Below are 15,122 nucleotides of genomic sequence, written 5' to 3'. Positions count from 1 at the left end.
TCAGTGGACCAAATCTAACCCAGATCACAGCAACAGCTTTAAGGCCACTGTATCCTGGTGTACTAGATTATTGGGAAGGCATAATCTGGTACTGAGGCAAAAGACGAAAATTCCACAAAAATTACCTGTAGATCTTTATGCCAAAGTACATAGTTTCCATCGCTACGTAATACAACAGCGCAATAAACATGGCTATGCGTTAAGTAGTATTCGAAATATGGATGAAACTCCAATGAATTTTGATATGGGTGCAAATAAAACTGTCCATCCAAAAGGTGAAAAAATAATTTTAATAAAAACAGGACATGAGAAGTCCAGTTTTACTGTGATACTACGATGCACAACTGATGGCACCAAACTGAGACCAATGATTATTTTTAAAAGAAAAACAATGCCGAAACTCAAGTTTACTGTTGGTTGTTTTGTACATGTGAATGAAAAAGGCTGGATGGATGAAGAAGGGGTAATGCTATGGCTTGATAATGTATGGAGCAGGCGACCAGGTGGACTTATTCAAAAACGTAGTCTACTGGTGTGGGATATGCTCAGGGCTCATTTAACTCCCAGCACAGGCTGGCAAGAATAAAAACAGATGCGGCAGTTATTCCTGCAGGATTGACATCGTTGGTACAGCCCCTGGATGTGTGCCTAAACAAGCCATTTAAAGATCGCATTCGAGAACAGTGGAATGAGTGGATGGTTAGCGGCGAAAAGTCATTCACAAAAGGAGGAAACATGCGTGCTCCACAGTTGGATGTTTTGTGCAAGTTTGTCATAAAAGCCTGGAATGATATTGATGCAGAAACAGTCCTCAAGTCTTTCAAGAAGTGTGGCATATCAAATTCATTAGATGGTATGGAGGATGACTACTTGTGGCAAGATGAAGAGGAAGCCGAAGCCGAGACCACACCATCTGATACGGAATTAGATCCATACGATGACTGCTTTACAAATGTATCACAAGATCTCATTGATTTACTTATGTTATCAGATGACGAAGAGGAGGATTTTTAAGGCTTTTAAAGGGAAATTGTCACGCCAGCAAATCCTGTAAAAATAGCTTGGAGTTGTGAAAAGTTTAATCCACTTGCACTGTTTTATGTTTACCGTACATGTTTGATGACAAACAGCCTTATGTTTATAAGTCACTGTTTTTTATTTGGTTCTAAAAATAAAATTGCGACTAAAGCTATATTGTTTATACAAACAATTGGTTTGAGTTCAGTCTTTGAGTGTGTACAATAAATGCTTAACACTGTCCTCTGATAAAGCCTTACTGCTCTCCCACACTACCACAAACCTAGAATAAGGTGCTCTCTACTTTTACCTCTGCCTACCTTTGGAGTTCCACTGGAGACTGTGCACACTATACCTCACTTTGGTATAGTATATACAGAGCCAGCTTCCTGCAATTGCATGTCCATTAACAAGACAGGATTAAAAGACAAGATCCAATGGCACACTGTACTAAAACTACGATAACTCCAGAGACCTCCTTCACCCGCTTTCCTACTCTCTTAATGCTAGCAAGATCATGGGTAGGAATTTCCTCATGAAGGTACTGTACAAAAATAAGTGCCATAATCCTAAACATCCATTATCCTGTATGAGAGCAACCCCACTACCGACAGTGCAGCCAACGTCACAACTTATACACCACCTCCACTTTGACTGTTCCATTCTACAGAATATATGGTAACGGGTAAACTATAGACACCAAGATTGGGCACCAACAGGACTATGCACATATTCAAAATATATAGGAACAGGACAGTTCATTACACTTCATGTCACGGAGGAGGGCTAGAATCACTAATAAGCCCAAAATAAATTCTCAAAATGGCTATGCAGATTGGTTGAAGATGTGGTGACTGCGTTGGAAGAGGGGTAGTCTTATACGCCCAGTCGTCTTATACGCCGGAAAATACGGTAACCTACAAACATAAAATAATGGGACATAACATTCCATACCATGATAGCATGAAATGGCATAAACCTTGGCAAAAACAAAATATAACACCGCATTAACAGGATAACGTTGCACAACGCTCCAAAATATGGCAGGCAGTGTGTCCGTGCACAGGGGACATTTTAAATTGTCTCTGGTCCACATACTGATAAAAATTGAGGTGATGCTTATCGCATCACTCCAGTGAAAAATGACATTGTGGAAATTCACGTACTGCAGCCAAATGCAACACCTCAGATGGAGCGCTCCACCATTACACACCATCCCGCTTTCAGATCAAACCAGATCGGTGGTAGTTCATTCTTGACTATGGAACACCGTACCTGAGAAAATAACAAACGACCACCTTCTTGAAATCCGCAAAGCTAAAAAAAATGGCTTTTTCAAAAATCTGACTCAACCGACTGACATTATCCGAAGCGATCGAAAGTTGCTCAGTATGAACGACCAAAACAATAAGTGCAGCCTGTTTGCATCAACACAGACTACGTGGGTCAAATTTCTACTATTTTGGAATTTAATAGAGAATTTTTGCTAAGAACACCACTGGATGGGCTAAAACAATTGGGGGATTTTCAACTTCTGACAGAACCGATGAATCATTCCTTGAACGCACTAACAGCATCATTCATTCTATAATCTTCAAATAAAAATGCTAATTAATTGCAAGTCCATTGCTGTATATTTTACATAACTTCGCAACAGTTAGGCTCACTCTAGATTTTTACCTACCTACAAGCCACGCAGTACTCTGTTTTTCTCCATTAGTTTTAGTTGGAATCATCGCCCTTTCAATCTTGCACCCAAGCAGCTCTCATGAATTCTCTGAATGTTTGAGTGTCTAAATGACCTTTGAAGAAGCAAAGTGCTAGAGGAGATATTTAAAAATCCAAAAGAAGTATGCAATTAATAACTGGTTATTCAAGAAAGTGTTGATGCCTTGTTGTATCCGTACATGTTTACAACTGTGTTGTCTACTGTATTGTGTGGCTGTTGAGCCAAGCTTTAGTGATTTTCTTTTTTTTTCTTTTTTTGTTTGTCTTGCCAACTAGGCAGTTTACTGTGGACTTGAGCCTGTCTGTTTGGCTTTGTTGTACTCATTTGCGTGTTTCTTATTTGTTAGTGTGTGAGAGCTTTCCTTCCTCTTATTGTGTTTGTTCCTGGAGCATGGATGCAATACTGTGTCCATACGCTGCTTGCTTTTTCAGGCACTCATTTTTTCTATCTTTTTGTTTAAGCACTCCACAGGAGTGCATGTTTTTTTTACAGCTGTCGCTCTACTGTGCTTCTCTTCCCCTCTCTGCGCATCTGAAAGCCAGCTGTCTTTTGAATCTTGAGTATTGATTGTCCATGGGAAGTAGATTCTAAGTTTTGTGTTTCCGATTCCTGGCTCTGATCTTATTGCTTTTAGGATTCTCATCCTTAGTTGGGGATGTGTTTCCTCCTTCAAAAAGAAAGGTAGGATCTGCATTCTTTCTTTATTTTCCTGAATTTCAAAACTAGGTTCCGGAATGCATTCATTCTGCCAACAAATTTTATTAATTTGCAAGACTGAGCTTTTGAAGGATCCACGAGATCTACAGTATAAATGTGAACTTCTCCAGTTTGGGTATTACATCTTAAAATGGACGGTCACTCCTTGGTGCTATAAAGGATTGGCTTCTACTAGCTGAATTATGCTTTGTATAACTGAGTATTGTTTTATTATAACTGAGTTGCTGCCAATGGGTTAAAGAGCTGTTTTTTTCAGATCTACTACCTGTAGAATGCCTTATGTATATTTACAATTCTTTGGGTAGTTGGGAACCACACAGCCCATTTCCGTGCCTCGTAGCCCAGTGATTCTCCCTAAAAACAGAAACCGTGATTGATTTAGAAGCATTTTGGTACTTATTGTGCTGCTTCCAGCATAGTCAGGGCACCAACATCAAGGATAGCAGAAACTGCCTGAAGCTCAATACTGACCAGACTGAAGTCGGTCAGTGTTGAGCTCGGATTCACACCGACAGACCACACCCGCAACCTCTGCATCATCCTTGACTGAAAACTCACCATGAAGGGCCAAATAAATGCAGTCACCTGCTGCTTCCACACCCTTCGCTTGCTCCAAAAAACCTAGATAGACTATCACCCAGGCCTTCATCACCAGCTGGCTAGACTACGGAAACCTGCTCTACACTGACATTACCACCCAACTCCTCAAGAGCGACGCCGGACCATACAGAACGCAACAGCACGTCTCAACCTCCCAAACTGACCCTCATCACCCCTCACCTCAAGAACCCCCATTGGCTCCCCATCCAGAAGAAATGCCAGTTCAAGATACTGACCCACGCCTACAAGTCCTTGCACGACCAGGGGCCAGCATACATTGTTAACTTTCACCGACCCTCCAAACACCTGAGCTCTGCCTCCCTGGCCCTCGCACACACTCCTCGCATTCACCAAAGCACCAGCGGAGGTTGTTACTTCTCCTACCTCGCCTCCAAGGCCTGGAACAACCTACCCCTCCTCCAACCAACATCACCCTCCCTGGTGGAATTCGGAAGGGGACTCAAGACCTGGCTTTCCTACCGAGACCAGTGAAACCTCAGCGCCCGGATACCCTCAGGGGTGAAGAGCAGCAGTTTATAAATGATTATTTGAAATAACCTCCACTTTCACCACCTTTGCCTCCCTGGTTTCACCTCCCACCCAGTGACTTACAGCGCCCTCCTATTTTCTGCTGAGAGGAAGGGCAAGATGTGACAACTGCAGAGAGCAAAGAGAGCTCATTGTACCCGCTTTGCTTTCTGTTAATGTACCTGCTTTGTTGACACCGGAGATAGGAAACGACTAGGTGCCAACGGTAGCAGCTGCTAGTCCTGTGTACGCACAAATGGCGCCAGCGAGCACATCCACCGAGTATGGTTTTGAGTTTCCAAATCGCCTCCCGAGTTTGTGTTTTCCTAATTCTTAGCATGGGTACGCTGAAGATGCCCTATAATGAAATGACTGTGCATGCTTTGAAAGTTTGCTATTCGTAAGTTGTATGCCAAGCCATCAACTTTTTAATGGGGCCGGGATGATTTTGTTTGACCACTTTAAACTGAGGTACTTGACTACGTGGGAATTCTGGTTCAGAAATCGTATGTTTACAATGAAAAGTATGTTGTGAATCTTGCGTAATTTCCATTCATGTATTGTCGCAAAAAAAAATCAGTCATCCGTGCCCTATCACAAACTTTTGATCTGTTAACTTCATGAGTGACTTAACGATTGTGGGATAATAATGTGCAGTATTGCTACTTTCAGGGCCGTGTTATTAAGGGGGCATACAAATTTCATGCCATCATTACCACATTTGAAATGATTTTGACGGATTGCCCCGAGCTACGCAACATTCCATGGCGCTGTGTAATTATTGATGAAGCCCACAGATTGAAGAATCGAAACTGCAAATTGCTGGAAGGACTGAAGATGATGGACCTGGTCAGTGTCTTTATATCTTTATATTTTTTTCTCTGTCAGTCAATCGTATTTAGATGTATATTTAAAACCTATATTTAGAAGAAAAGCAGGTAGTGCTATCAAAAAGAGCACTGCGCCCTGTTCTTGGTGCTGCAGGTGCGCCTTATTTTCCTGTTTACTTTGTGGAAGCTGGAATTGTGCTTTTAACGGCAACGATGGTTGATTGCTCTTCCTATAAATATGCCGGGTGTTGTTTCCTAACCTCCATTCTCGTCATTTACGTAATTGGCCATTGTATGGCTGTCATTTGCCGTTGGTGGAGTTACTCTGCTGATGCCCGGCTCTGCCGAGTCAGCTTCCGACCTGTGATTGACACAAGGTCCTGCTTCTGGCTCCGCTGAATCAGCAGGGTACGGGAACGCGCCAGCTGCAATAATAAAAGCAGGAAGCAAGCGTGCACTGCTGAGGTGTTGAACTTGTGGACGTTATACATGTATTTGAACTGATATCCCGAGTTGGGATTGTAGAAGTAGACTCTCTACTTCACCTGGGGCTATGTTGAATGGAATAGCAGCTGAAAACAGTACCCCAAAACCTTTGGGTATATTAAGCAAAACGGTTTTCCAAAACAATACACTAAAACCACTGAGAGCTCACCTAGACTGCCTAAGAAAAATGGTGCAAGTCCAGGAAGAGGCTAAAGTCAACGCTTTAATTGCAGATTTTAAGAAACCTGTGTGCCTAAGAAAATTAAAACAATGTATGTACGAGACACAAAATAAATAAATAAATATATATATATATATATATATATATATATATATATATATATATATATATACACGCACACACACACATATGTATGTGCATATATGTATGTGTATATATATGTGTGTGTGTGTATGTCTATGTATGTATGTGTGTGTATGTGTATATATATATGTGTGTATATATAGATATATAGTTTGTGTCATAAATAAGTCCGGTTTTCTCAATGCTCTACCTGTGAGATGCTTTGCTTGATGCCACATGTGTAAGACAGGCTTGGTATTGAGGTTTTGCCTTGTGTGCATTGCAGTTTATTGTATTTAGGTGCTAATAAAAACAATGGATTTATTGCCAAGAAAAACTAGTCAGGAGCTGAAAATCAAGTAAAAGAGGCTTATGACACCAGTGACAATCTGTTACTATTATGTTTTTGTATCACAGGAGCACAAGGTACTGCTGACGGGCACACCTTTGCAAAATACTGTGGAGGAACTTTTCAGCTTGCTCAATTTCTTAGAACCAGAGCGTTTTCCTTCGGAATCCAACTTCATGCTCGAATTTGGCGATCTTAAAACTGAAGAACAGGTACCTTGTGAATTAAACTATATTATAAAATGTGCCTGCTGAAAAAATCATGAAGTTAAGATAACATTGCATTTTTAATTCTAAGGCTGATATAATTTTTGCATCAAATTCTTTCGTGAAAGAGCTATATATTTCCTAGTAACATTTTAAGTACTTAACAAGTAGATCAGCGTGATAATCTGTAGTTAGCTTCAGATGTACTTGTATTCAATAAATCGTATGGTATTGATTAGATGTGGGAAGCTTCCTTTGTGGAACCTGGCTTAGCAAGAGTTTGTTTTTTCCCCTTTGTGTTCTGTTCCTGTGTAGTAATTGTATTCTGACTCCTAGGTGCAAAAACTTCAAGCCATTCTGAAGCCAATGATGTTGAGACGACTCAAGGAAGATGTGGAAAAAAACCTGGCCCCTAAAGAAGAAACAATAATCGAAGTAGAACTGACCAACATCCAAAAGAAATACTATCGTGCTATCCTTGAAAAGAATTTCACCTTTCTTTCAAAGGGTGGTGGCCAAGCTAATGTACCTAATCTGTTGAACACTATGATGGAACTCCGTAAATGTTGCAACCACCCATACCTTATAAATGGTAAGGTTTCATTTACCTTCATGCATGAAGTAAATACTGTATTGCTTTTCTCTTTTGGTAGTAGTAAATATTTTTGTTCTTATTCAAAATATTTTATGCTAGAGCAACAAAATGGTGTCCAGGAAAGCAAACTTTAAGGATCAACTCCTTTTGTAATTAGATGTTGGAATATTTAAGTGATTACTCTTTCACGCACCAAATCCTACTTTTCTGGACTTGGTGCGATTTCTCCTAAAGGATCCAGCACACCCCTGGTCCATTGACTCACCCGGGTGAACAGAGGAGATGACATCTTTTATTGTGTTTGTCCTACTACAGAATATTCTTAGGGAAGGGAGTTCAGTTTAATGCATTCTTTATTTGCCTCAGCCCTGCTTTCACGTTATTTATTTATTTATTTATTTATTCAAAGTTTTATATAGCGCGAACAAGATCCTTACAGATATCAGAGCGCTTCACAGAGGCAAGGGCAACAGGAATGAACAATATAATGGGAGCAATATAGTAATCACTAAACATAGAAGCTAACAATAATGTACAGAAACATATCAAAATACAGTCAGGTAAACAAGTAATATAAATACAACAAAGCGTAGCATATATTGGTCGTTAGAAAGAGAATAGCATAGTAGTGACCCCCTAGGTAGGAGGATAGCGCCAAAGGGCAAGGTGATCAGTGATACAGCGCGATGCAGAGACTCAGATCCAGTCTCTGTAAGGTTCAGGAGATCTTGGCCAGAAGGATTCTTTTCACCTCTTTCTTGAAGAGTGCAGTGGAGGAGATAAGCCTGGTTTCCGGAGGGAGCGCATTCCAAATCCTGGGTGCCATTCCTGAGAAGGAGCGCTTGTATGTTTTTTCTTTCCGGAATCTACTAGGTTTCATAAGTAGATTTTTTGTACTACGATTGGATCTCGACCCTCCTGAAATAGACAGCTTTTGCGCGAGGTAGTTGGGTGCTTTGTGGTGCACGGCCGAGTGTGTCATTATTGCAATTTTTAGCTGTATTCTGGCTTCAAAAGGCAGCCATTTTAGAGATTTTAAGTCTGGGGAAATATGCGAATGTTTTCTTGAGCCAGTAATGAGTCTCGCGGCAGCGTTCAGGGAGGCTCTTAGGGGTGCTGTTGTGGATAGCGGGAGTCCGCTGAGGGCCACAATTCCGTAGTCTATGCGAGGGATGACTAAAGCTTGTACAGCAGTTTGGAAGTCTTTGGCAGGGAGGAAGGGTTTGAGTTTCCTCAGTGTGTTGATTTGGAAATTAGCCCCTTTTGTGGCTTTGCTAACGTGTTGTTGCATGTTGAGCTTGGCGTCAACTGTGATGCCTAGGGATTTCGCTGAGTCCACGATAGTAGGTTGGACATTGAGTGCTGTTAGGTTATTGAGCCACGTTTGGGTGGTGGAAGTTTTCGCCGGGGGTGAGATGAGTAGGAACTCAGTTTTCAGCGCATTTAGTTTGAGGTGATTAACGGCCAACCAGGATTGAGTGTTGCTAAGTGTGGAATTCAGTAGTTTGATATCTTCCGGGGATTGTAGCTTTAGGTAAAGTTGTGTGTCATCGGCGTACATATGGAATTGAACATTGGATGCTTGGAGCAAGGTGGCGAGTGGTTCCATGACGAGGTTGAACAGTGTGGGGGAGAGGGAGGATCCTTGTGGGACACCTAGATCTGCAGGCACTGGTTTAGATAGCACATTGTCGATCTTGAACTTCTGCGACCGGTTATGAAGGAAAGAAGAAAACCATTTGAGAACAGTTCCCGAAAGACCCATTCTAGTGCTTAGCAGCTCCAATAAGTTCTCATGCTTGACCGTGTCAAAAGCTGACGATAGGTCAAGAAGGATGAGGAGGCAGGAATCATTGCGGTCAAGGATTTGGAGGGCGTCATCAATTATGTGTGTTACACACACACGTTACACACAACTCTGATAACTCTCCTCTCTGGGTCTTAAGAACAGCGGTAAATGAATATTTAAAATTGCTTCATTATTGATTGAATAAGTAAGCATCCTTGAATATTGGTTTTGGCAGCCAGATTGGAATGGACTCTCCAGTTTTGCTGTTTTTGCCTTTCTTTGTGCTACTGTCCCAGTCCTTGAAAACATGTTGTCATGTGTTTTATCCTCTCCTTCTTTGTTCCTGTTGCTAAATAACATCATGTCACCCCTTCTCTAGCCCTTTCTCCTCTCTCACCCAGCATCTTAACCTTTGTTCTTCTTTATAATCAGTGAACCCTAAGTTTTCCATTTTCCTTCATACTTAACGTTCTTCATCTTACTTCACCTTCGGTCTTTCACTTACCTCTTCTCTGCAACTTCTCAAAGTTCTACTGCTCTCTTCCTACTGTTCTCCCAGTCAACCCTTCCTGCAACGCTCCACTCCCCAACCTGTTTCTGTAACTCCCCCTTTTATTCTTCCCTTTCATAGTACATGCATCTTTTCACCTTGACAACTTTTGTGAAGCTAGCATTCTCTATCAGCTCTATTTTGACCGCTTTTTAGGTTTTGCCTCGCCAAAAAGATGCGCTCTGCGCATCTTTTTCGCGCAGGCGAAAACCTGATGAGAATTGTAGTGTGCTTTGGGTCGGCCCTCCTCATTCATTGGCTGGCTCCGTAAATGGAGCCTTGCCATTGGACGAGGGGCCTGTCCGTCAATGCCGGACCAGACACTGGGGCGTTCCCGACATTCTTTGGCTTTTGCCGACGTCACGCGACGCCGGGAACGCCCCCGAGTCTGGTCCGGCATTGCCGGCACTGTAGGGAACGGGACGGACATGGAGCTCTCGGCTGTTGGGGAGCGAGTGTTTGCAGCGGAGGCACTGCTCAAGCGTCGGGTGCGGAAGGTGAGCGAAATGTTTGCCGGTTCCCTTTTAAAAGCCATTGGTGTGTGCGCCACACACGCGCGCATCCTGCTTTCATCATTGTACGGTGAACGGGAGTGGGCGCCCCCGCCTCTTCCCGCCCTCCCTCCCCGCAGGAGCTGCTGCCGGGGATGAGCCGGCCATGGCAGCCAGCCACACGGGAGGTCACACGCTGCTGCTCTTAATATTTTCCAGGCGCCTCGCCCTCCTCCCTTCTGCCGCCGCCGCGGGCACATCAGCCCCTTCATCGCGCACAGATCCGCGGCTTCCGATCCCGGCCGCGCCATCTTAGAGGCAGCTGGAGAGGGGGTGGTGCAGCACGGGAGCGGGGCAGACGATTCACGGCAAACTTCTCTGGGCAAGGTCACTGCGTGCTTTCTCTGCCGTTCCACAACCGACACAAAACATACCGTCACACAGGTTTACCCTTCTGCAGATCCCATCAATGAAACCCGTAAGCCTCGGGTGGCACCGAATGTTATTATTCTTTGTCAAATTAGGCACCGAGTAACTTACAGAGCAGAATTAAACGTTGCTTGTATAGAGCGAGGTAAAAGCAGGCGACAATACAATCTTTTATTTAAAGACAGGGCGTTCGGGGTAGACGTGTCTAAAGACGAAAAGGAGGACACTTTAGGGCATTTTTAGAAAATGGAGAAAGAAAGAGCTGGGTTATCAGGGTTGTTGGTGCATTCAAATGTGGGTCAGGTTCTCGGCGCCATCACCAGTCAAGACGTCTCGCACACAGAATTAGAACTGAATGCGAAGAGAGCTCGCCAAGACTGCGGGAAACACTCGTGCGCTTTCCGAAAACAAAGCAACAAGCTCCCGGCGCAGCCTTTTCCGCGCCAGCCCCCTCCCCGCCCCTTTCTCATTTCACTGACAGGAAACTTCAAGTTGAAAAGAAAACCCCACACACGCTGCCCGGAGGCGGAAAAGAATCCACCAGCCTGTGTGCGCGAGCTGCCGGGCGGGCGGCGCTGCCTGCAGCCCACAGAGCCAGGGTCAGAGGCGGAGAAGCACCAGCGCCGGGAGTCAGGCACTGGCCCTCGTGGGCCGGCTTTAGGGCATTGCCACTGGTGCGGTCGCACTGTGCGATGTCCTGTGGAGGGGGCGCCGACCTCAGGGCTGGGCGCTGCGTTTAGCAGAAATGTATGATTGGAGAGATATGGGGCAGTTGTGCCCGGTCGTTGTGAGAGAATCTGAGGAGGCATTCATGTGGTGTGGGGGCCCCATTTAGGTGGTCGGACTCACTCCCAAGTCCGATATACTGGTTGAACTCTAGCTCCATGACACACACAAGGTTTTTTGTGCTAAAAGACGTTTGTGGGCTGGAAGTCCCCTTGGCCCAGTAGAAACAAAGTAAGGCCACAACTTTCATTAAGGGGGTGGGTGTTTCGGTATTAACGGAACGCCAGGCCCACATGTTTGTGGCGTGCGCCCCTTCACTGTGCTTTGCGCAGGGGTGGCGTTAGCCCGACTCTGGATTTGAAATGGCTTGCTACCTAACATTTTCAGAACAAAGAAAGGGGTGTGGCAGTTATTTTGATGAGGAGAAAAGATCATGGGCCAGAAGGTGTGTGTGTGGGGGGGCTCTGTGTGGGTGTGTGTGGGGGGCTTTGTGTGGCTGTGTGTGGGGGGGCTCTGTGTGGGTGTGTGTGTGGGGGGGGGTTTGTGTGTGTTGGGGGGGCTCTCTGTGGGTGTTGGTGTGTGTCATTTGCGAGAGATAAAGCTAGTGGCATTGTAAATGACAATGCCATTTATTTATGTTAAAAAAAAACATAAATAAAAATAATGTCAAGAGCAATGCCAATCGCTCTAACTTTAACAAAGGCAAAACCATTGCATTGTAAATGCTTGTTATTATTTATCTACTATTAAATGGCTCTATCTTTCACTTCTCCCGTTGCAACCTAATCTCTCCCTCTCTGCTTACAGATCTGTTCACACTTCCTTCTGTTCCATCAGCAATTCCTTCTATTTACTGCTTCGGCTGTAGCTTCCTTACTCCATCTCTCCCTGCATTTTCTCACCCTGTACCTGTAGCATGCCTCCACCTCTTCACTTAAATTGTCCTCTTCCCCTACAGCTTTTCATCCCCTTTATCTACCAACCCAGTACGGTTTTCCTTGCTCCTACCATTCTTTCACACGTGTTAATTCTATTTCTGCTGCTTACCGTTTCTTTCGGACTTCTCCCCATGCAACATTTCCAACCAGTCATCTCAGCTCCTTAATTTCTTCTCCTTTTTTCTGCTCGTCTTTTTATTTTCCATCAGTTGTCATCTACACTTTTCAGTCTCGGTTTTGCTTCTAATCCTCCTTCCCTTGCTGCATCCTACCTGCATCCCTGTTTTCCCTTTCCCCACCGCAGCAGTTTACCACCCTCCCTGCCACATATTTTGAACAACTTTTCCAATGCTGTGCAGTGTTGTATCGGACCAGACTCTCGATGGTTAGGGGCAGGTGGGGAAGGAGAGGCATGTTTTGGGCACATGTTGCGCTGCTTTGCTCTCCATGAACACAGATGGGCCCTGTCGTTTGCACTTTTAAATTATTAGCATTCCATATACACACAGTGCTCCCCCACAATTAGTTCCACTCATGGTGATAGCGTAGTGCACCTAGGCCTTGCTGTGCGCAGCTTCTTACTGTATGACCTATTTAAGGCTGCATGATGGAGATTCCAGCGGTATGCAGAGGACACCCAAATTCATGTTGGTTTATTCTGATTAACTCCCCATGGTGGTATACAAAATGAATTTTTGTTCAATTTTTTAACAAATGCCTTATATTTGGCTTAACACTGCTTTTGCTACTTTCTCACTTATTTTAAATTGCTTTTCTGTTTGGCTTCTAAGCACCAGTTCAGTTTACTATTTTAAAAATATATTTTGTGGTGTCGCTACCGCATTTAGACCCTTTTTATATATATCATCCATAATTCTGAGGCACATATTTGATGTAGTTGTACCACTATCAGTCTCTCTGCTCGATTCTGAGACTTTTATTTTGAACTCAAAGTGTGGAGAACTATTTGGACTGCAGAGCTTGTGTTGTGTTTGAACGTATTCTTATGCTCTTCTGCCATCCCAAGCCTTTTGTAGAGGGTACTAGTTTTCTTTCCTTACTTGTTGCAACATTTCGTTGAGAAACTTCAAACAGGCTGTCATACGCTGGATTATTGTTTGTTTTTCAGTTCTGCAAAATGTCAAGTAGTGTCCCCTTATTTCATCAAAACTGATACTACGTTTGTGGCGTTCTGTATGTACTTGCCTGTCAGACATCCGTTAGCTAGTTGTGGAATGTACGTCCATTCTTGATGAATCCTGGAACTGGTGCATAATTTGATCCTTCCTACCTTTTTTTGTTGTGTTGTTCCTCCCGACTCTCTCCATCCTCCCCTTTTTCCAAGAGAGCAAACCTGAGTATATGTCCCAAGTGTTTAACAAGTTCTTACTCGTTCTCACTAACGTAGACATACTTGTAGTGCCTGTTGTGCCTGAATATGGTGGTTGTTAGGTGAGAGTGGCATGGAAACCAATTGCTGGCTGAGGGTGCTGGATAATCCTTTGCTGACAAAGGCACTTATTAACTTGTTTCTGGGTTGGTAGTTTAGTAATCCGTTGTTGAGCAGGGTGGGATGGTAAGCAAGAGATAGCTTGTACAGGAGCCCAGTGTGGAAGCCACCGGTGAATAGCTTACTTGTTGCTAGTTAATACAGAAATATTATGAGCTGTTCTGTTAAAAAAAACATATCATATGGCAATATTACATAAACTTATTTAATGTGATATATCCTAGGATACACTGTGCCCTACAGTATGGATTATTGTGTATACCCATGGATAATTATCCAATTGTTGCCATTGGCTAATAAAGGAGAAAATGGGGCGAATGAAACACGTTTTTGCTTAGGATCTTTCTTGAGTCTATTCCTCCACAAGCTCTTAATTATTACCTGCTTGGCATTCTCTTTCTAGTAGTTGTGAAAGAAGATGCAGTTGCAGTACTCCTGTAGTCTTAGCTGCCGTCCTGTTTTTCCCCCCAACGTTTTGTTAACTTTAAACCCGTCCCAGAGTTGTTTGTGTAGTCTTGCCTCGTCAAGCACAATACTTAATCATGGTTTCCTCATAGTCGGGCATTCAGTTATTTGGTGACTGTGGAACACCGTTTTCCCCTGTTGGCAATTTTTCCACATCTGACATTTGCTATTGCATTGTTGCTCTCTGGCTGATTTTAGAATTTGCAGTCATCTGTTATGGGATCGTCTTTGATATACATAAACGTTCAAATGTCTTCCTCTGTGCAGGCTCCTGTAATACGTTTCCGCACATAACAGTTCTGGAATGTATTTCCTAAGGAACACATGCTGAAGGATATAACATGTCTGTCTCCTTTATAGAGCTAGAGTTTAAAATAGACAAAATAAAATATATTTCTGTGAAAACGCAGTTGCTCTTAAACGGAAATAAAAACTGGAATTGGTGTTCATTGGCTTCAGCCTTAACATAGACGTTCTTTGACACTACTCCTTCAATGAATTCAAATGGTCCACTGTACCTGAGATCATAGTAGCATCAGATAGTTAATGTGTTAACTCTGCGGCAAGGATCCCTGATGACTGCTGAGTGTTAAACCTATTTATCCGGAATAACGCTTTTTGAAGTCACCGTTTTTTAAATTCTTCTCTTGATGTCTTAGAATTATTTTTTCAAGTTTAGCTTTCGAGGAAGTAGACTGATTTTTCCTCTTACCAGAGAGAGGTTGTTTTCAGTAGTCCTTCAGCTGCTGTGCCTGCTGCTTTTAAGTGCCCCTACTGTAGGACACCAACATTTTGAAAGGAAAGATGCACAGATTGCATGGTGTTTTTCCTAGAGTCTCACACCATGGTGGTGCCGAGTAAGC

The 15,122-nt window shown here is 43.3% G+C and overlaps 1 protein-coding gene across 4 annotated transcripts in view; it reads left to right on the top strand.

Annotated features, from left to right (window-relative positions):
• Positions 1-15,122, top strand: part of CHD7 (chromodomain helicase DNA binding protein 7) — a 771,490-nt gene that overhangs the window by 650,893 nt on the left and 105,475 nt on the right. For all 4 annotated transcript variants that reach the window (XM_078687262.1, XM_078687261.1, XM_078687264.1 and 1 more), the window contains exons 13-15: positions 5,264-5,440; positions 6,629-6,772; positions 7,103-7,358. In XM_078687262.1, coding sequence (XP_078543388.1) covers positions 5,264-5,440; positions 6,629-6,772; positions 7,103-7,358 — 577 coding nt within the window. The remainder of the gene's footprint in view (positions 1-5,263; positions 5,441-6,628; positions 6,773-7,102; positions 7,359-15,122) is intronic.

This window comes from Lissotriton helveticus, chromosome 4_1, assembly GCF_964261635.1.
Source record: "Lissotriton helveticus chromosome 4_1, aLisHel1.1, whole genome shotgun sequence".
In the NCBI taxonomy this organism is placed as follows: Eukaryota; Metazoa; Chordata; class Amphibia; order Caudata; family Salamandridae; genus Lissotriton; species Lissotriton helveticus.
This window is presented reverse-complemented; position numbering and strand designations above follow the sequence as displayed.